Here is a 21,676-nt window from a genome sequence, read left to right on the forward strand (position 1 = left end):
GATTTCATAACATGTTTTTGAACAAATGTATTTTTCTATATAATTATAGTGTAACATCAAACATTGCAAATTTTGGCCACTCACTGTTCGTCAGCGTTGTTGTAATGTCAACAATTTTGCTTTTTTTTAAAATGGGGATCCTGACCACTGTAAGCAATGCATTTAGCTTAAATTTGGTGGCACTTTGACCTTTTGTCAAAATATCTTTTAAATACATTATGAAGCATTAAGAATTGTTTACTAAGAGAAATGTTCTGGAAGACACTTCATCAGGAGGTCGAGATGCCCTCGAATTTGTCCAATAGTTGATAAAGGTTGTTGCAATCTGATTAAAATCACAGATCCTATGATCCGCTCACGTGTAGCGATCTATGTGAGCAGATCATAGGATCTGATTTTAATCAGATTGAGGTTGTGGCTGGTGTAGCATAATTTTTTTTACCTCTATGCCTGTAGAGAAATGACCCAGAACATGTGGAATCTGGGCTCCTTTTTAGCTCACCTGAGCTAAGTGTGTGTGTGAATAAACTTGTCACTCACGTTGTGATGCAGTCGTGTCCTTCACGAGAAAAAACAGGAAAGGCATCAAGAAGTGAATGACAATGTGCATCATGAGGTTACTAATGCATGAAAAGACATTGTCTTTCAATGAATGTGATACAAGAGATTCTGTGGATGCTTCACCTCACTGTGTATAGATAAATACTAAAAGCGTTTTTCGATGGAAATTATAATTGTACATGTAATGAAATTTAAGCGCAATCTTTAGTTCTCTCTTATTTGCAAGCTTTAAACCAACACTTGAGTAGTTGCATATATTCAAAGTAAACTGTTCACTATTCCACAATTTAGTATTGAATAATCAAACTATTCAACTGCTAAGAATAGTCAGAACTATTCATGACTAAGCACAATGGTAGTTCCAATCGCAGTGTCTTTATCCAACTTGTGATCTTATGACATGATGTGTTTTGAATTCCAGAAAACTTTCATGAATGAGAGAGAAAAATCTACACAATCAAGATTCAAAACTTATTGACCGTACTCCGTAAAGACATGTTCAACAAAAGCTACAATAATACAGATTTGATACAGAGGTGTTTAGATTTTCAATGTTTTTGTCTTTGATACATGTACTCGTGTCTCTACAAATTTTAGTGGTAGCCAGTTCATAATGAATGTGTTGCAGTTGTGAAAAATGCACGTATGAATCTTGATAAATATAGTATGTCCATTTTAATGGCTGGGGATTTTGACAAAAATGAAAGTAGCATGTAAATATAAGAAAATACACAAGGGTATGAACTGCAACGCTTCACATTGGCATACTTTTGATGAAGCACTTATACATTTTAAAACTCGCTATTTATTTCTTCATCATACATGTGAATATAAAAGTTTTACTTATCAAAAACACTGTACATGTACAAAATGCAAACACATGCTAATACATACTGTACATGTATTTACATTCACTAAAACTGAGCTATGTTAAAGGCAACTCTATCCTCGCATTTTTATCTGAGTAAAGTATAGAAAATGTTTTTATTTCCATTTATTAGAGTTAAATCTAATGAATTAACAAATAAAAGATAGAGGTCATCACACTATTTATTATAGGAGACTTGCATATCAACATCAGAAAAAGACAATTTTTCTTGTACAATTTCACAAAAACTGGTTAAAACGATATGATAGTATTCATAACAATTTCATGAAACTGTTCCTTTACAACAATATACAAAATGTCTATGAAAAATAAAGGAAATCTACGGTATAACAAAGTGGACTTGATAAAGAAATCAACAAACACAGTCATTGTCCTTGGATTCAATATTTTAAAAAAATATTGATTATTCATATATAACTTAAGACTTTTGAAATGTGTTATGTTTAAAAAGATTTTTTACGATACCTATCGGGAAAGACTCCAACAAAATTTATGATCCTATCGTGAATAAATCTGAATAAATCATCGAGTTTGCAATATCTGATGACATCACAGGAGGGTGGAATTACTTAAATATCTTTCAACTGATGAATTAAGCTACATGTATCATTGTTAATAACTGAGCACGAATAACTGTATGTCAATTTAATTATTATTATAATTAAAATGTAGCATAAGAAATTTTTTTAACATTCTCTACTCAATTTGCCGGTATGGAGAGGTTCGTGGTATATCCTCTCATAAATTTTGAAAAACATTTCTTGGATACGTTATGGGGAGTATTAGCGTTCTTTTATAGTTAAGTAGACTCCATTCTTCGGCTTCAATACTAGTTTTGGATCGAGTTGCAAAGGAATCTGAAAGAAATATAGCATTCAATGACATCTAATCTGTTATATATATATATAAAAAACTCGTATACATGTACTTTATCACTGCACAATTATAAGTCTAATCCAAACGATGCGCAAGTTGCCTTTTGATTTCCTAATGACCGAACACTCAAAAAAAAAAAAAGGGGGGAAAAAAAAAAGCCCTAACACCCCTGTCTTTCTCTGGTCCCTCTAGTAGTCCTTGGTACGTACTATCGATAGGTAAGTTTTCAAAACTTCATGAATTCATTCCACTATATTTACATCCCCATATGGTGTGTAAAACGTTGCAATATTATACAAATCTTTATTTATATTCAATAATCTTATTATTCATATATGAAAAGCTTGATTTATATTCGATAATTTTTATATTTATATTCGAAAATTTTGGTTTATATTCGATAATCTTAATTTTTATATGCGAAAAATTTGATGCATATTTGATAATCTTGATGTTCATATGCGAACATTTTGATATATATTCGATAAATATTGATTTATATTCACATATTTAAATGCTATGCAAAACAAGTACAACTAAGTTAAGGTAATTCCACCCCTCTAGAATTATAGGTTTAATCTTATATTTGATTGTTAATTCTTCAAAAAATACATCTTAGTAACAAATAAGAATGATGAAATAAGTATGTTGCGGTATTAATAAAAAAAAATTATCAATTAGCACAATATATTTGTTAGGTACAAACATCAGAAAATTGCAGTTTTCCTATTTTCCTTAAACAGCATACAGTATTCATAACAATTTCATGAAACGGTTTCTTAAAAAAAATACACAAAATGTTTGTGAAAAATAAAGGAAATCTATCACAAACTGGACTTGATAAATAAATAAATGAAAACAGAGTTATTGCCCTTGGATTAAATATTTTGAACCATATACATGTAATTGATTATTCATATATAACTTAGACTTTTGAAATATTCTATGGTTAACAAGATATTTTACAATAACTATTGAAAAAGACTCCAACAAAATTTATGTTCCCGTCATGCATAAATCTTATCAAATCATTGACTTTGCAAAATCTTATGACGTCACATGAGGGTGGAAATACCTTAATAGCCATTAAAATAAAAATGAACGACCTCTACTGTTAAGACACGGGCTAAATTGTCATTAAATCAAACAGAGAAAATATCTGAAGGTGAGTGGATGTGTTTATGAGAAAGATAAAATATGACATAGAATTATATGGAGCGCCAAATTAACATAAACTCAAATAATGTGAAGATATCTTCAATTATTTGAAGATATCATCCATTCAATTATTGCTCTCTTTAATTGAATTAATGCGCGCATTAAATCAATTATTGCTCTCATCAAATGAATTAATAATTCAGAATTGAAGATATCATTGATATTTGAAGAGATCTTTAATTCAATTGTTGTGCGCATCAAATGAATTGATGATATCTTCAAATAATTGAAGATATCTTCAATTATTTGAGTTTATGTTAATTTGGCGCTCCATAGAATTACGTACATTATTCATAATGAGAGCAAATAATGAAAGTTACCTCCGTTTTTTCACATGGCATGAACTTGTACTTTTGCAGAATCGTCACTAAGGCACACTTAGCTTCAAAGTAAGCCAGTCGCATAGCCAAACAGCTTCTAGGTCCTAATCCGAAGGGCAGGAATGTATAAGGCGTCAGATTGGATTTGTTCACTGCTAGAAACCTTCATAGAAATCAGTATCATTGCAATCATTGAACTCTGTACTGATGAATTTTGTATACTGAAACCTAGTGGATGTGTACATGTAATGAGATATACAATGTATTTTATTCTCACAAAGTCTTACTGAAGCAAATCGAGAAGCACAGACCTGAAGGTTATAAATATATTACTTTACTCATGAATGCTCAAACTCTTACTCTATTGAACTCGAGCACAAAAAAACGTCTAGTTTACACAATCATAAGTTTTCATAGTATACAATTCTTAAACAATGCCTGTAATTATAATTATCAAACATTGACAATCACTGATATACATGTATAACAGTTAGTAGTATCATTACAGTGTTGTAGAAATGGTAGTACCTCTCTGGTTTGTATTTCTCGGGTTCCGTCCAGAATTTGGGACTTCTGTGCAAGGCGTAAGTTGAGATCGTTATTTCAGTGTTCTTGGGTATGGTGTAACCGGCTATCACCAAATCTTCACAGGTTTCTCGCATTATTCTGCAAAAAAAAAAATAAAAAAAATAAATAAATAAATATATATATATATATATATATATATATATATATATTGAGAGAGAGAGAGAGAGAGAGAGAGAGAGAGAGAGAGAGAGAGATGAAAAGGTAGATATCCATGCTTGAGAGAGTACAATATAACCTTTGAGCTGGGGGACATATGCGCAGTGCCTCTTTGACAACACACTCTAAATACTCCATCTTCTGAATGCTATCGTAGTCAGGTACTCCCTGTTTAGGTACAATAGATAAAATAATACCGACTGTTACCAGAGAATTAGTGTGATTTTAAGTAAATAAATTCATGTTCTTTGTTCCAAATTCATGACATTGACCACTTATATATATATATATATATATATATATATATATATATATTATAACTGCCCGAAAGCGCTAACAGTGAAATGTTATTCGAATTTTGTGTTTCTTGACTTTTATTATTGGATATATATATATATATATATATATATATATATATATATATACATACATGTATTATATAATTTATTATATAATATATAAATACCAAGGAGTAAAATTTTAGTGCAGAGGAAAAACTCTCCATAGTACAAAACAATATCATAAATCACAATGCAAGACAATATACAGTGAAAAGTGGATGAAACTCTGTTGAATTGGTTATTTTGCTATTTAGTTAAGAAATGAATAAAAAAAAATTATGTCTTTTGTTTACTTTTCCAATGGTAGAGTCGATTTCCTGTAGTAGTCTGTCTTGAGATTCTGGATTCGTTGCTAAGCAATACGCTGTAAACGTCAATGCTGAGGCAGTAGTTTCGTATCCAGCGACCATAAACATAATGGAATTTCCATTGACCTCATTAGTTGTTAAGCCTGTAATGTAGGGATGCGCGGGTCATTTTTATAGAATAAAACCTCTTTTACCATCCATAAAACGGACACGAAAAAGACATCATAATGATCAAGTGTAACTGGTCTGTAGGGGATGCTTACTCCTCCTAGGCACCTGATCCCACCTGTGGAATGTCCAGGGGTCCGTGTTTGCCCAACTCTTTAATTTGTATTCTTTATAGGAGTTCTGAGATTGATCACTGTTCGTTACTATCACCTTTCATCGATGAATGATAAGAAATTGGATTATAAAGAAACAATAGGGTGGTGAAGTGTGTGCATACCGCAACAATGCGAGTATCTACCGGTGATATTCGCGTTGATCTGCAAGAAGCCTCTCTCGCAAATTTAAAATACTTGCTTTTACTTCAAATGTACAGAGAATGCACCCCAGAACAGCTACAGGCAAAATATTAGACACATTTGAAGCATAAATGTAATAGAAATTACCATATTGTGAAAAGTGAAGATAACGAACAGTTATCAATCTCATAAATCCCATAAAGAGATAGGCAAAGACAGACCCTTGGGAACATTAATGGTGGGGTCAGATGCCTAGGAGGAGTAAGCATCCCCTGTTGACCATTCGCACACGCCGTGAACCCTCTTCTTGATCATGTAAACAAAGTAATCCGTAGTCAAATTATTAGGTAAAGGGTGGCCCAACAATTGATATGAAACATGTCAGACAGCCTTTGTCCTGACGACAGGTTGTATGTGCAAATAAGATCATTATAACGACCATAGAATTTGCGAAATGCTGATTTCAAACAAGACTGTTGAAATCCCTGTAACATTAACTTATTTTGTCAGTAGCTTGCCGCTCGATTTAAAATTGGCCATACACATGCTCTCGCGTATCGAATCATTTAAGAGACATACACACCATATGCAGGTGATAATGGAATATTGCCACATGAATATCGGAAGTTGACGATGAAGAAGCTAATCTCGTTTATCATGAAATTTAGTTACCGTTAACATGTGTTCAGTAAAATTACAAAATATGAAGCAAATATAGGAGATTCTGGGGTGTTTTTTATTTCGAGTTCACTGGGATATACATCAAATCAATATATGAATGAAAACGATCGTTGTAAATAAATAAAACGCCGTCGATCAATCTAAATGTTGAGTTGAAGGCCATAACAAGAGATTTTTTTTCTGATGCAGAAACTTTCGAATTGGTTCTGCCAATAAAGGAGCATAATTCGTACCCATGGGAATTCCAACAGACTGTTGGAAGACTTGATCCCCAAAGACCACTTAGATATTGTAAATGAGGAATTCCAGCACTTTTTTTTTTATATCAACTTCAGAGTAATTGTGCATAGAATCCGAATGCTGCTTAGCAAAGTAATTTTTTGAATGAGTGATCACATGATACAAATACTTCCGTCTACCAGTCTGTCAAGCACTTTTTAGCATATATTTTTTTCAAGGAAACCAGGAGGATTTTTGGTTAAAAATCAGGAGTTATATTTTGAAACAATAAGGAGAAAATAAAGAAAAGAGAAAGATAAAAACAAATGAAATGGCCACCTACCACCCCTTTAAGTAACACATTCTGTTTTCAATGTTCATAAATTTATTTTAAGAATAATAACTTATAAATGCTGGTACAGATTAGAATTTCAAATGCAGGGAATGGCAAATATTGTATTACATCAATTAGCCCTCGGCACACAGAATGTCTTAGGTCATTTTCTCACCGCCTTTTATTGGTCTACTCAATATACGTGTACAACAAATAAAATAAAATGTCTAAGGAAGCCTTTTCTGTGCTTCTAAAATTATCTAAATTACATGTATATTCCACAAATAACAATTTGCAATGCTAAACACATACTTTGGAAAATTTTAAAGTTTGCTAAAATATTCTGACTTCAAATAAAGATATTTTGCTACTCTGGACTACCAAATTCATTATTCTTGGTTTTTTTCTTCTTTCCTATAGATAATATCACATTGTCTGTGTTGAAGATAGCCACTGGGACTCTAGGGGTTTTTTGGGGGGTGGGTGGGTATGTGAGGTTATTACAAATGTAACTACAATGAAAAACGTGATCATTTGCATAACGGCGAATATATATCAGAATATCTTCATTTATACAATGTATCAAATATGATTGCCACCATGACTTTGCTTACCTCGCTTTCTCCATTCCTCCCTATTGTCTTTATAACTGTTGAATTGTTCGGTGTCGCTAACTTCAGTATCGTTGTGGACATTAAGCATAAGCTGGAGGATGTCATTTCTGTTCTAAAACGAATAGTGTGTGAAGTCATTGTTTTAATTGCTCGGTTACGCTTGTGGTAATCATAAAATGGTAGATGAAATTTTACCACATCAAACAGATCTTAAAAAATTCAATCCATACAAAAGATATCAAATGTAATGGAAACCGATTTAATCCATTTTAAAACATGCGCAAAACGGTTTATGGCTAATCATTTCTATTTGCCCAGCTTTAAGTTCACTCTTTTAGGAAAAGAACGAAATTGGCCAAAATAAACCCGGGCGGGCAAAAATTTCCTATATACAGAATATAGTATTTATGAAATTTCTCTTTAAAACACCTGATCATCTTTTTGCCGCAGCGTTTTGGCTTGTTCTACTAAACGTTTAAAATACAAGCAATGTTTGCTTTGTCCATCCAAATCAAGTCCTAGCTTCACGAGAAGGTTGTAAAGAGGCGGCACAAGAACTGAAAATAGAAACAGGAGAATCAATTGAAATATTGAACGATACAACGTGAATGCATTGTGTATAAAGGAACATCTCTGTAACTTGAGCCTAATATTCCAAGGACAAATAATTAGGATTTATAGATAAAATCATCGTTAAATAGATCAAATACGTGGAACTCATGATAACTTTAGTTATGATTCGTAAAGTAACTGTGCACAATGAAAAACGTGAATTTCTCGCTATTTTCTTCAGACAGTAAAAAATCCCAATATTTTAAAGCTTTTCAGGCTTCACAACCTGTGGTCGCCATGCGTGAGCTATGTTAAATTGAGATGGTTATTTTTTTGCACATCGAGTTATACGTATGACGCCCATGTTTTCTATGAGTAAAACACTTTAGAAACTGTATGGACCCTATACTTTTCTCTAATAAACTTCAAGATTATTTCATGCTCAATTCATGTCTTACAAAGGTTTGAACTATCCCACAATTGTAACCCAGAAGGCGTTTTCGAAAACAAGAGGCCCATTGGCCACATCGCTCACCTGAGTCACATTGGCCCATATTTAAAGATTTTCCCAATATATTTGCTTGTAAGGCTTTCATCCCTTTTGTGGCCCCAACCTACCCCCGGGGACCATGATTTTTACAAACTTGAATCTGTAAACTTCTTTGGCCCAATAATTCTTGAGAAGAAGATCTTTAAAGATGTTCTCTATTCATTTGTATGTAAAACTTTGATCCCCTATTGTGGCCCCATCCTACCCCCGGGGGCCATAATTTTAACAAAGAACTTAAATCTGCACTATGTCAGGAAGCTTTCATGTAAATTTGTACTTTCCTAGCCCTGTGGTTCTTGAGAAGAAGATTTAAAAGATTTTCGCTATATATATTTGTATGTTAAACTTTGATTCTCTATTGCGGCCCCATCCTACCCCCAGGGGCCATGATTTTAACAAAATTGAACCTGCACTATGTCAGAAAGCTTTCGTGCAAATGTAAACTTCTTTGGCCCAATGCTTCTTGAGAAGATTTTTTAAAAGATTTTTTCTACCCCTATTGTGGCCCCATCGTACCCCCAGAGATCATGATTTTAACGAATTTGAATCTGTACTATGTCAAGAAAGCTAATCTGGCCCAGTGGTTCTTGAGAAGAAGATTTTTAAATGACCCAACCCTATTTTTTGTATTTTTGTGATTATCTCCCCTTCGAAGGGGACATGACCCTTCATTTTAACAAACTTGAAAGCCCCTCACCCAAGGATGCTTTTAGCCAAGTTTGGTTGGAATAGGCCAAGTAGTTCTGGAGAAGAAGTCGAAAATGTAAAAAGTTTACAGACAGAGAGACAGACGACAGACAGCAGGCGATCAGAAAAGCTCACTTGAGCTTTCAGCTCAGGTGAGCTAAAAAGGGAAAAAATACATATAAAAGTATTATTAGGTAATACAATGAACACAGCTAGGCCGATTTGTACGCGTTCTATGTACGAATGTGAATAAACTGTTGGTGATTATGTTTTATTTCTGACCATTTCAACATGAAAAGCTTTGAATTTCACAGGACTATTGAAGAATGTGTTTGTAGTTTGTATATATATCATACGTGTATGGAAACATGAGGTAATTTGTCAAGTACCCTATACATGCTTCTTCTGTCCATATATCCCAATAATACAAAAGGGGGATGGAAAACATATCTATATTCCATATATTCATATTCTATAAAACTTTTCTAATTATATGTATACAAATATATGTTTCTGCGTCATGTAGGCCTATAGGTTTTTGCATTAATATAAAGTCACTTGCATGCTGCATATAATTTTTACATTGGTGATAATAAATAAAGAAATACTTCTAACAGTAAGAATTTATTAAAGACAAAGCGAAGGTAAGTGTAAATCCTATTTAATTATTAGTTCTTATTTAGAATAAGGAAACCTACGATTAAGAAACACCCCGAGCCCTTTGAAGGCGTTAAAAATTGCTTGGGCCCTTATTGCAAACTCGTTGTTTTCGTTTTTATACAAATCCAAGTCGATTCCGAATCCAAGTGCTGCAATAGCGTCCATCGAGAAGTTCCCAAACATTCTAAAATTAGAAATGAAATCTTGGGCAAGGAATCGAATAATCAATTTTGACATTAAAGAGACTAATTCGACCCCCCCCCCCTTTTCCCGCTTTCAATGATCAAAATTCATCGTCTTATGTGTTTAAAAGGTTCCACCAAAACAAGGTTATACATTATGACAGATGCTCACTAGAGATTTTATTATTTGTTGTGTAAACAAAGATTGAGATATGTTATTGTTTACAAAGTTTTGAAAATGTTTGATTCTCTATCTAACTTTATGATTCATCTATCACATCTCAGGTATTCATTGAGTAAATATAGTGCTATTAAAAGTTAAATTTGTGTCTGTGCAAAGAGTACTTTAAATTACAAAATTAATATTTCATTAGTTTGTAAACATAAACAAGGCTCGACTTGTATACATAATATAGAGTTAGGGCTAAAATATTGCTCTTATCATTGCATTCAGAAGGTTAAAATTTTGGTTGTCAAAATAATCTATATTTTTAATGTTTAACATCAAAAAGGAAAAACAATATTACTCCCCCACCCAACCCCAAACACCCCCCCCCCCCCCCCCCAATGAACCGGTACCTTTAAGATCTTCTTCAATGATTACGTCTTTGAAAATAAAGCATATATATTATATGTAATTCTTGTTACTGTTCTGTTTTGTTTTTCAAAATAAGATTGATTTCGTTTCCTACATCCACCAGTCACTCAGCAAGTTACCACAGATCTGGTAATATTCGCTGGTCATTGTATACAATGTATAGCAAGTCTCTTCAACCAAAAGCATGAACAAAAATTCTTTTCCCCCTGCTTTTTATCTCCCTCAATTATAACATGTTTCTTACGCAAAACATTTTGGACATCTCGGTCTTTTCTTCTCAAATAAAAAAAAATTGGTATCAAATTCTACTTTTCGCAAATTGAAATATTTAAATCATCGAGGAGCACTTACTGTTTAAATTCAATTGCATTACCGCAGTTTTTCTTGTCTTCAATATTTCTTAACAACCGTCTACAAGATTCTGCAAGCACTGGGGAAATCTAAAATTCATGAGTACAATATGTACACGTATCTCCTGTCAGTCTCGCAAGTTGTAAATGTTGTTTTGATAGCTACATGGGTTTGATGTCATGTTGTTTTCATATAGTTTTCATATACTACAGTAATTGTGGAAATAGTTCACGAAATATAGAATATTAGATATAGAATGTAGAAAACATAATTTAGATAGCTATATTTTAGCTAACTAGGGATTGTTTTTATGAAAAACGAATGTCTCCCCAGCTCCTTAAATTGGAAATGCTCCAAATGAAACCCCATCCCTTTAATGTACTGCATGATATGGTGAAAGCATGAGCAGGAATATAGACATTATGAACTCCCATAAGCCACATAGGATAACTGTTCACAAACTATTTTACACCCTTCACCTCTCAGATCCATCATAACTTTAATGATAACTATTGGATCCTCCTGTCCCTACAATATACACATCTGCAAATGGCAATGAAACATTGTACAAAGTTTCAAATCTATCAGATAAGCCATATAGGAGAAACATTCAATGTTATTTTAACATCCTCCAACCCTCATAAATCTACTATAAGTTTTAGGAAAATAATTGGATCCTCCTGTCCCGACAATATGCACATCTACAAATGGCAATGAAGCATTGTACAAAGTTTCAAGTCTATCCGATAAGCCATATAGGAGGAGAAGCGTTCACAAGATTTTGTGACAGACAGACGGACGGACGGACGGACGGAAAGAAAGTACAAAAACAATATCTCTCCCTAAGAAATAATTGTAAAACATATATGCCCCCCCCCCCGGTGCAAAATTGAAAGGGTATATACATTTATACATGTATCATTTAATTGATAGTAGTATCAAACCATTTCAAAATATTGAGCAGACAATATCTTCCTACATTTATGTCCAGAGTGAATTGACCATGTGATCTAAAAAATCAGTAGGGGTCATCTACTTCTTATGCTGTACCAGTGTAACACGTTTGGTGTCAATCAAGCAAATGATTCTTAAAATATAGGAGACAATATATCACTATGTCCAGTTTCTCCCTTGACCTTGACCAGGTGACTTCAAAATCAATAGGGGTCATCTTTTCTTTCAGATTTACCAGTGTATTAAGTTTAATGTTTGTCAAGCAAAGGGTTCTCAAGATATTGAGCGGACAGTATATTCCTATGTCCAGTTTCACCCTTGACCTTTGACCATGTGACCTCAAATCAATAGGGGTCATTTACTCCTTAGGAGAGTGGATTGACCTTTGACCTGAAAATCAATAGGGGTTCTCTTCTACTCATAACCAATCCATATATGAAATATCATTACGATCAAGTGAATGGTTCTCAAGATATTGAGCGGACAACAAGTGGCCTACTGACCGACCGACCGACAGGTGCAAAGGAATATGTCCATCCTCTTTGAAGGGGGCATAATAAGGAAACCCCTGCTAGTTTCAAAAGTATAAATCTAGTTATTAACACCAAATTAGACATTCATGCTTTTGTTCTAAACTTCAATGTAATTGTATGAAAATCCGATACAACAAAGTTGTTATTTTCAAATTGATAACAAGAGTACCGCAAACGGTACAATATACACCCGTCGGACAGTGAAATTCAACCTGGAAGCATATTGTGCACTCTGAATTGATACAACACACATTCTTAATAGAAAAGCCATAAAGTGGGTCATGGTGCACCAATTCATCTGACATGTGAACTGATTATGTATTTCTCTGAGAATGAGATTGTGACAATATTTATCTATGATGATAAAAAGTTCAGGAAATCATTTGATCTACTTTTAACCCAAAAGTAGGTCATGGTGCACCAATTGATTTGAAGTGTTTGAAATGTGAACTGATTATGTATTTCTCTGAGAGGGAGTTTGTGACTAAATTTCAGAGCAATACCTGTGACCATACAAAAAAATGTAAACTGTTTGACCTAATTCTACCCATAAAGTACTGTAGGTCATGGTGCGTCAATCCAGCTGAAATGCTTACTGCACGTGTCTTCCTTCGAGAGGAAGCCTGTGACTAAATATCAGGGCAATAAAAAATTTATCTGTATCCGTAATGAAAAAAGCCCGGAAAACTGACCTATTTTTTTCCCAAAAGGTAGGTCAAGGATGGACCAATCCAGCTGAAATGCAAACTGGACTTGAATTCCTCTGAGAGGAAGCCTGTGACTAAATTTCAGGGCAATATCTGTACCCATAATGAAAAAAGCCCGAAAACTGTTTGACCTATTTTCAGTCCTAATGTAGGCCACGGACGGACGGACCAATCCAGCTGTAATGAAAATAAGTCCGGAATAAAGTTTGACATAAAGTAAGTCAAGGATGGACCAATCCAGCTGAAATGTAAACCCACTCTTACAATTCTTGAGAGAGAAATTGTAACCAAATTTCAAAGTTTTACATGCATCCGTAACGGACAGCCGGTCAACCAACCAACCAACCAGCCAGACAGGCAGACGCACGGACAGCGCCATAACATAATAATTGACCTACTTCTACATGTACCCATAAAGTACTGTAGGTCATAGTGCGCCAATCCAGCTGAAATGCTTACTGCACTTGTCTTCCTTATGACGGGCATTTAAAAACTACCTATAACTGTAATTATGACATCATAAACATGGCGTCTTGCCGCTATTATTTTAAAAGACAAAATGGCTATTTTCATGTAGTTTTCCTTCTACAAAACGTCTAGCGCAGACTTGGAGAAAAATTATTTTCACACACACACTACACATATATGATAGAAAATGTTGTTTGACGAAAGCTGCGCCCAGAACGAGTAACGTTAACAAAAATGAGCATATTTAAGTAACTTAAATTTAGATTGAGAAATCTTATAGATGCTAGTATGTACTCCAAATGACAGTGAATATCAGAGATAAATGATGTGATACGTGTAAATACATTATATTTCTAATATGTTGAGTCTTCTTTCTAAGCTTTAAAATGTTGAGTTTTCAGTGGGCCCAGAAAGGCTGTTACATATATGTATCACACACAGTCCTTTGAGGCATGTTACTGAATTAATAAAATACCATCATCACATACCTTCCGCATATTTCCCGTTGCAAACACTGGAGAAAGCGTGTTTCTCATGAACCTCCAATGATCTCCATGAAGCCTGGATAAAGAGTGCTGCAAGTCGCTTTTTTGTTTGAAATATTGCTGTTGATAAAAAAAAGTGAAGTAAATTAAATTCATTTAAAATTTCATAACTATCCAAAAATAGATTAAGATGTATAATTTGTTTAGTGATATCCAAGTCAATTCTTTAATAATAAATGGGACAGTAATAAAAAAATTAATTAAATCTACAACATTGCAATTCCAAGACAGTAGATATTCATGTATGAATACTTTAAAGTAGTCTTTCTTAGAATATAGGACACAGTGATGACTGGCGTTTTTTCCTCAGATTGAATGAGAATAAAATGTTTATTACCGTTCTATTTGGCATGCTAGAAAAGTTTTTGATTAAAACGTCCCGTACTATTTCTGGATCCAGAACAAGCAAGGATGCTTTGTGAAAAACGTACAATCTGTAGAAATTAATATAGACGTCATTTTACAATGGATGCGCAATGCTGCAGCAAAGTTCAAACTCAAACTTCTAGAGAAAGTGAATACCTTAGATCGGGTAATTTTTGAGTGGAGAATATTTAGCGGATTTTCGTCGAAAAAATAGTTGAAAAATTCACACGCTCGTCCTTTTTCGTAACCGGTAAGAAGTTCATTTGCGGTTACGGAAATAGCCGAGTAGTTACGATTGAAGTGGACGCAAACTCCGTACAGTGTCAATTCTCCGGGACTACTTTCCCCATCCAATAATGACACTGATATTGGAGTTGTAACGTAACGGAATATACTGCGCTGACCGGAGCTTACCATGGACGATATTTTGCTGGCCTGAGCCCTCACTGATTGTGGATTGTCTTATATATCGACATATCAAACATTTCATAGCTCTAAAAAGTCTTTTATCAGAGAAGTGCTAAAAAGTAATTCATTGAGGATCTTGGCAATAACTCACCTAAATGTATGAATTACAGAATTTCTAAAACAAATTTTTATCTCGAAAATTATCTGTTGAATTTACCAAGAGATTCAAGTATCACATGTACTAAATCGCGAAATTATAATCATCGTTTTCCGGTACAATATAGATGAAAATAGTATTATAAGATATTTAAGGACATTTACAATGAGTGTTTGTAATAGTGAGTGATGGATTCTTGATTTGTAAAAAAAAAAAAAAAAAAACACCCAAAATTATTAAGTTTAATGGGCTAATGAATACAAATAATGTGGTAGTATTACATGTAAATTCATTGGAAAAAAATTTAAAAGTGCAATTGTTTTAGATAACTCTATACCCGCATTTTCATCTGATAAAGGTATAGAAAGTGCATTCATTTCAATTTATCAGAGTTAAAACTAATAGATAATGACCAATAAAATATATAGGTCATCGCACTTGCAGATGCGAAACATACATAAACAGATTCATATATCACGGCAACGTCAGTGTTATCAAAATTTTACAAAAACTGTATATAACGATATGATAGTATTCATGAAACTTTCTTTACAAAAATACACAAAATGTCTTTGAAAAATAAAGGAAATAGACTTGATAAGGAAATCAGTAAGAACAGGGTTGTTGCCCTTAGATTCAATATTTTGAAATGTATCATTGATTATTCATATATTTACCTTAGACTTTTAAAATGTTTTATTTCTAACAACATTTTTACAGTAACTATCGGAAAAGACTCCAACAAAATTTAAATGCTCCTACCATGCATAAATCTAGATAAATCATTGATTTTGCAAAATCTGATGACATCACAGGAGGGTGGAATTACTTTAAGCTCTCTGTTCTTCTTGAACTACACGTACTTGCAGCTACCTTTACAGTTTATCTGTTTATCAATACATACTAGTTTTTTTTTTTTTTTACTCTTACCAGTATATCAATATATTTGTCTGTACTAATCTGTACTAATCTGGGTTAGAGTGAATAAAGAAATGAATCCGTCTCACCCCACTACTTTGTCATACGTTGACAGCATCCTTAAATCAAGTTCACCAACTCCCTAAATATTGAAAAACACAAATTTAACTCTAAGTGTCGAGCAAGAGCATAACAAAAACAATTTCACAATTGATCTTTGAAAGGACTACATATATGATAACGGACTTTTTTGGAAGTATGAAATTAAGCTTTTGAGAAACTAAATATTCCATTATTTCATAAAACATGTCAAATACGGTTCCACATCAGCTGTCTTTGATACTTAGAGTCAATCGATAAAATACTAATTTTAATGAACGTTTTCCTTTCAGAAAACATAGAACGCAGCTTTGGGCTATTTTCCGGAAGAATAAATTCATAGTATAAATATAAAGCTTTCCCAAGCCTGTGCTCGGTGTTTTCTAGAAGAAAAACTGCGCATAAAATAGTTATTACATACGTCAAAACTGCGTGTAAAATAGTTATTTTACGTCAAAAACTGCGTATAAAATAGTCATTTTACGTCAAATACTCTGTCTAAAATAGTCATTTTACGTCGAAAACTGCGTATAAAATTCATTTTACGTCAAATACCGAAAAGAGTGTCAAGACGTAATGTTATGAAGTCATAAATCTGGATCATTTTGATAGAATTGACAATAACAATGCTGAGGCACTTGGGGGCGTGGATCATGATCATAAGGTGTGGGGTGAGGTGGAATGATCATGATCCATGCCCCCAACTGCCTGTGTACATAACAAGAAGTTCTTGCTTAGAATAGACGTGATTTTGAAACAAAAATATGAATTTTGCCATATACATATATCCCTTCATCGATTTGAATAATCGAACCCCGTACCGTAAACGTGGAAATTTACGCGTGGGGGTTACTTACACTTAATACATGATTACAAGATTTTTATGTGAAGATGAATAGCAAATATATGTAGTAAAAAATCGAAGGATAGTTAAAACATTCAAAGAATGACTTACATCTTTCATCAATGGGCCATGACCAAAGAATAATGTGGGTTTTGGGTGAGGCACACCAAGTCTTTTCCAAAAACTCAGTTTATACTTTGAATACCTGTCAAAATGTCGAAAAGGCATATTACATACGTTATAAGTACACAAAAATTATATAAGTAAACATTATTTAAAACAAACACTATTATACAGCATAGCCTGACATTCACCATCGAATGAGTACAGTTGGTTGAGCGATCGATTCAAGTTGCAGGATCGAGGGCAGAAGTCTGGTCGACTCAGATCTGACACGTCAAATACTCAATTCCAAAGTAGTGTTCTCTTTATATTCCGCATCTCTGTAGATTCCTGACAACAGTATGGGTGTGTAGTATGGGTGTATAGTATTTGAGGATAGTCTTCCTTGTGGATGAACAATAACTTATTTATTGTTACGGAGAGTACCTGCTTGTGACCATGGCCCCCTCGTAAGGCCTTGGATCTTGTGAGATTGAATTAGAAGCATTTACCTATTGTGAGTAAGGAATTCGCCTTTTGTAAAGCCTAGGATCAGATTGAGTTTGATTAAAAGCACTTTCCTATTGTGAGTTAGGACTTTGCCTTTTGTGAGACCTTGGATCATATTTATTAGGTGTGATTGGAAGCATTTTCCTATTATGGGTGAGGAATTTGCCTTTTGTGAGACCTTGGATCATATTTATTAGGTGTGATTGGAAGCATTTTCCTATTATGGGTGAGGAATTTGGCTTTTGTGAGACCTTGGATCATATTTATTAGGTATGATTGGAAGCATTTTCCTACTGTGGGTGAGGAATATGCCTTTTGTGAGACCTTTGATCATATTTATTAGGTATGATTGGAAGCATTTTCCTATTGTGGGTTAGGAATTTGCCTTTTGTGAGACCTTGGATTATGATGGGTTCGTTGGAATCATTGTCCTGTTGTGAGATAGGTACCACCCTTCATAAGGCCTTTGGTCATATTAGGCTTGATTAGAAACATCGTCCTATTGTAAAATAGGAAATGTCCTTCGTAAGACCTTGGATCATGTTAGGTTTGATCAGATTGTGAGTTATAGGCTTGGGCCCTTTGCAAGGCCTTGAAACCAATTTAGAGCCCTTGAGGTCATACAAATAATGAGCGACATACGAAAGAAGAAAGTCAAAATTGATAACAGTAACATGTTGACATAAAAAAAAGAAAGAAAGAAAAAGAGACTATAGCAGTTGGGGATGCTTACAAGACATACATGTGATTGATATACATACAAAAAAGAACCTGCAACATGTACACTGGTACTTGGGTATTAACATTAAATTACTCTTACTTTGTTTGGATCTTTAATAACCCTTGACTTGTGAAGATGTAAGGTTATATTATGCGCTATTTCTTGTTTTAAAAATATTGATTAAAGATTACCTAGCTCGATAAGCAGCATATCATTCTCATTGAACATGATCCACAAAAGCTTTCTTTATTTGTTAAACTGTAGAAATGTTTATTATTTTTAGTAATATCCTCATTAATCCATGTCTATCACCTTTATATAAGAGACATTTAATCAGTGAATGAATCTTATCTTCCACACAATTCATGTCACACATTCTACAAATTCTTTCATTTCTTTCAAGGGCGGTTTTCTGTCCTTTCGTGTTAGTAATATTTTCCATATCTTCCACTTTCAATTCTGAGATTATGTGAGCTTATTCTAAATTTGCATATAATTTTTCTTTGTTCAAAACTTTTTAAATATAAATATTTTTCAATTCTTGGATAATATGTAGAAATACGCTGTAAGTGTACCCGACAGATTCTCATAAACCAGTATTGGTGGAAATCCTTATATTTTTTCAGTTGCTTCTTTGAAGTTCTCGGTTTCATTGATTTACATTTAGACCATAGTATGCCCATTTTCTTACATAAATATTCTACATTTGAAAACGAACTATTTATATTACAACTATTCAAGATCATACAATATACATTTATATTCCCATACATTTGTTTTCAGAAGCTATCTCCTCGGGTATAAACTTGACTGATGATTTAGTTGTTGTTGATATGTACGTGTTACGTAATCAGAGTTAGTTGCAGATGAACAGAAACTTTGTAATTGTCTTTTAAAGATTGGTTTTGTCCGATAGAAGGCTAGGCAAGGAACTGTACGACAGAAGACGCTCTTCCTCTCTTTTAAACTTTCAGTTAAATTCACCGTGCATTTGTTGTTCACGATATGGACGCATGTAACGATAACGTTCGTGTTTTGGATACACAAATATGTATGCCTCGTTGATAACGGCTTGTTTTACTGGCAACAAATTTAACTTTATATATTGATATAAAATGTATTGTATAAATGATATGACAAGAAATACACAACGAAAATAGTAAAATATTTTATCTGAATATAATGATAAAAATCAATAATTTTGATAACACAGAGAGGGATGCCATTATGGTAAAAGTTGCGAAGTGGAAATGTTAAGACGGGCACTATATAATACTTACAGGTACAGGGAGATCAGGAACAGGAAGAAGGTGAGGAGCCAGCTGGGAACGTAGACTAATCCCAAGATGTCCATGTTTAGTCACCCGTCCGGCAGTCCGCCTCTGTCACTTGTCCTCTAGACCTTACGTCACTATTTGAACAAGATAACTGGAAACGTACAAGTTACACGACTATATCTATACGTGTACACGAATGATCAGTCTGATGAATGATGATCAAAACCAACATATATAGGCCTACTTGTATGTTTCGTTAAAATATCTCTCTCTCTCTCTCTCTCTCTCCCTCTCTCTCTTACCAACGTTATCCAGTATGTGAAATCAAATGAAACATTCATATTTCTTTACACAACGAATTGATGCGAGCCACAGGCAATTGCATCGCTTGGGGGTCGAATTTACTAAAGAGTACTCTTTATATAGTAAATTCGACCCCCAAGCGATGCAATTGCCTGTGATGCGAGCTATATTGAATTCAATTGGAGAGAGCAATAATTCAAGTAATGCGCGCATCGATTCAATCAACTCGCGTAATAATGGGATTATCGCTCTCTTATTGCTCTGTATAATTGAATTAATTAAAAAATAATTGATGTGCGCTATTATTTCTTTTAGAGAGAGCAACTACATAATTAAAGACACATCCACAATTGAATTAAAGATATTGTTGCTCTCTGTAATAGAATTAATGCACGCATTGATTCCTTCTAAAATGCGTTGTAAATAATTAAAGATAGATCATCAAATTATTTATACCGAGCTTAAGATCAAATTTTTGCGAGCAATAATTCCACCACATAGATGCGCGCATCAATTGAATTGATGAGAGGAATGATTGAATTGATGAGAGGAATGATTGAATTGATGAGGGGAACAGTGGCGGATTTAGAGGGGGCGCAGCCGTCGCCCCCCCCCCCTAAAATGTTCAAATTTAAGGTAAATCGCGGTATCTTGTTTCGGAAAATGTAGTAAACGATAAAAGAAGCAATAATTTCTTCCACTCCCGGAGAAATAAATTTCAAAATCTTTTGATTTCTTGAATTACTTTCTTGGGAGAACTTAATTTTCCCAAAAAACCCTTAAAATTTGGGTCATTTTATTAATTTCACCCTTAAAAAATGATAGAATATAGTACAAATGACTAAATAGGAGAAATTTTTCAAGTCCCATTAAATCGGTAAAATCCAGGAGCTTCGCCCCCTGGACCCCCACGAGGGCTTCGCCCTGGACCGTCTGCCTCATAAAGTGGCGCCCCCTGTAACCGCAATTCCTGGATCCGCCCCTGGGGAATGATTGAATTGATGAGAGGAATGAATTGATGCGTGCATCAAATCAATTATTGATCTGGTCAATTGAATTGAATTGATGTGCACATTGATTCAATTATTTCGTGCAATAATGAATTGATGTGCACATCTATTCAATCGATGAAAGTAATAATTGATTTTATGCGCGCATCAATTCAATTACTGCGAACAATGAATGAATTGGTGATATTTTCAAATAATCAATTATGTGACATAATGTTAATTTGGCGCTACATGCACTTTCATCCGTTTACTTTCATATTGTGAAAGGGCTTCAATATATATATATATATATATATATATATATATATATATATATAAGAAAACTCTCGCAACTTTTTAGTCACTGTTTGTAAACATGAATGATAATTGATTACAATTACAAAGAACGTTAAATGTCAACTGAGATACAGTAAGTAAGCTATTTGGTTCTAAACTTCATGATTATTTTGTTAAATAAAACATTTCATGAATTAGAAAACATAATAACACTCAATGTGGAAAACTTTATAGTACATCAGTTAACTATGAGGACAAAAAACTAGAAAGACAACCACATTTGTGTCTTCCAATTCACAGGAACCTGCGCTCTTATCTTACAAAACTAA

General features: G+C 33.7%; 1 protein-coding gene across 2 annotated transcripts; it reads right to left on the reverse strand.

Annotated features, from left to right (window-relative positions):
* Positions 1-1,593: 1,593 nt before the first annotated feature.
* Positions 1,594-19,968, reverse strand: LOC125680763 (cytochrome P450 3A24-like). Of its 2 annotated transcripts, none has more exons than XM_048920525.2 (14): positions 19,762-19,968; positions 17,260-17,353; positions 16,295-16,347; positions 14,694-14,790; positions 14,300-14,416; positions 11,150-11,238; positions 10,057-10,202; positions 7,999-8,126; positions 7,570-7,681; positions 5,243-5,400; positions 4,688-4,776; positions 4,393-4,530; positions 3,865-4,027; positions 1,594-2,307 (listed from the first exon to the last, which is right to left on the reverse strand). In XM_048920525.2, the coding sequence occupies exons 1-14, from the start codon at positions 19,833-19,835 to the stop codon at positions 2,233-2,235; spliced, it is 1,533 nt and encodes a 510-aa protein (XP_048776482.2). In that variant the 5' UTR covers positions 19,836-19,968; the 3' UTR covers positions 1,594-2,232. The 2 variants fall into 2 exon arrangements, with proteins under 2 accessions (XP_048776482.2, XP_056010005.1); XM_056154030.1 differs by having other exon boundaries at positions 14,742-14,790; positions 19,762-19,914.
* Between the last annotated feature and the right edge of the window lie 1,708 nt (positions 19,969-21,676).

This window comes from Ostrea edulis, chromosome 2, assembly GCF_947568905.1.
Source record: "Ostrea edulis chromosome 2, xbOstEdul1.1, whole genome shotgun sequence".
Classification (NCBI taxonomy): Eukaryota; Metazoa; Mollusca; class Bivalvia; order Ostreida; family Ostreidae; genus Ostrea; species Ostrea edulis.

Coding starts and splice junctions, on each gene's coding strand:
- LOC125680763 (XM_048920525.2), bottom strand. CDS start 19,835: ATGGACATCTTGGGATTAGTCTACGTTCCCAGCTGGCTCCTCACCTTC. Junction 16,348..17,259: donor ATGGCCCATTGATGAAAGAT/GTAAGTCATTCT, acceptor TTCAATATTTAG/GGAGTTGGTGAACTTGATTT. Junction 5,401..7,569: donor GGAGGAATGGAGAAAGCGAG/GTAAGCAAAGTC, acceptor CCTACATTACAG/GCTTAACAACTAATGAGGTC.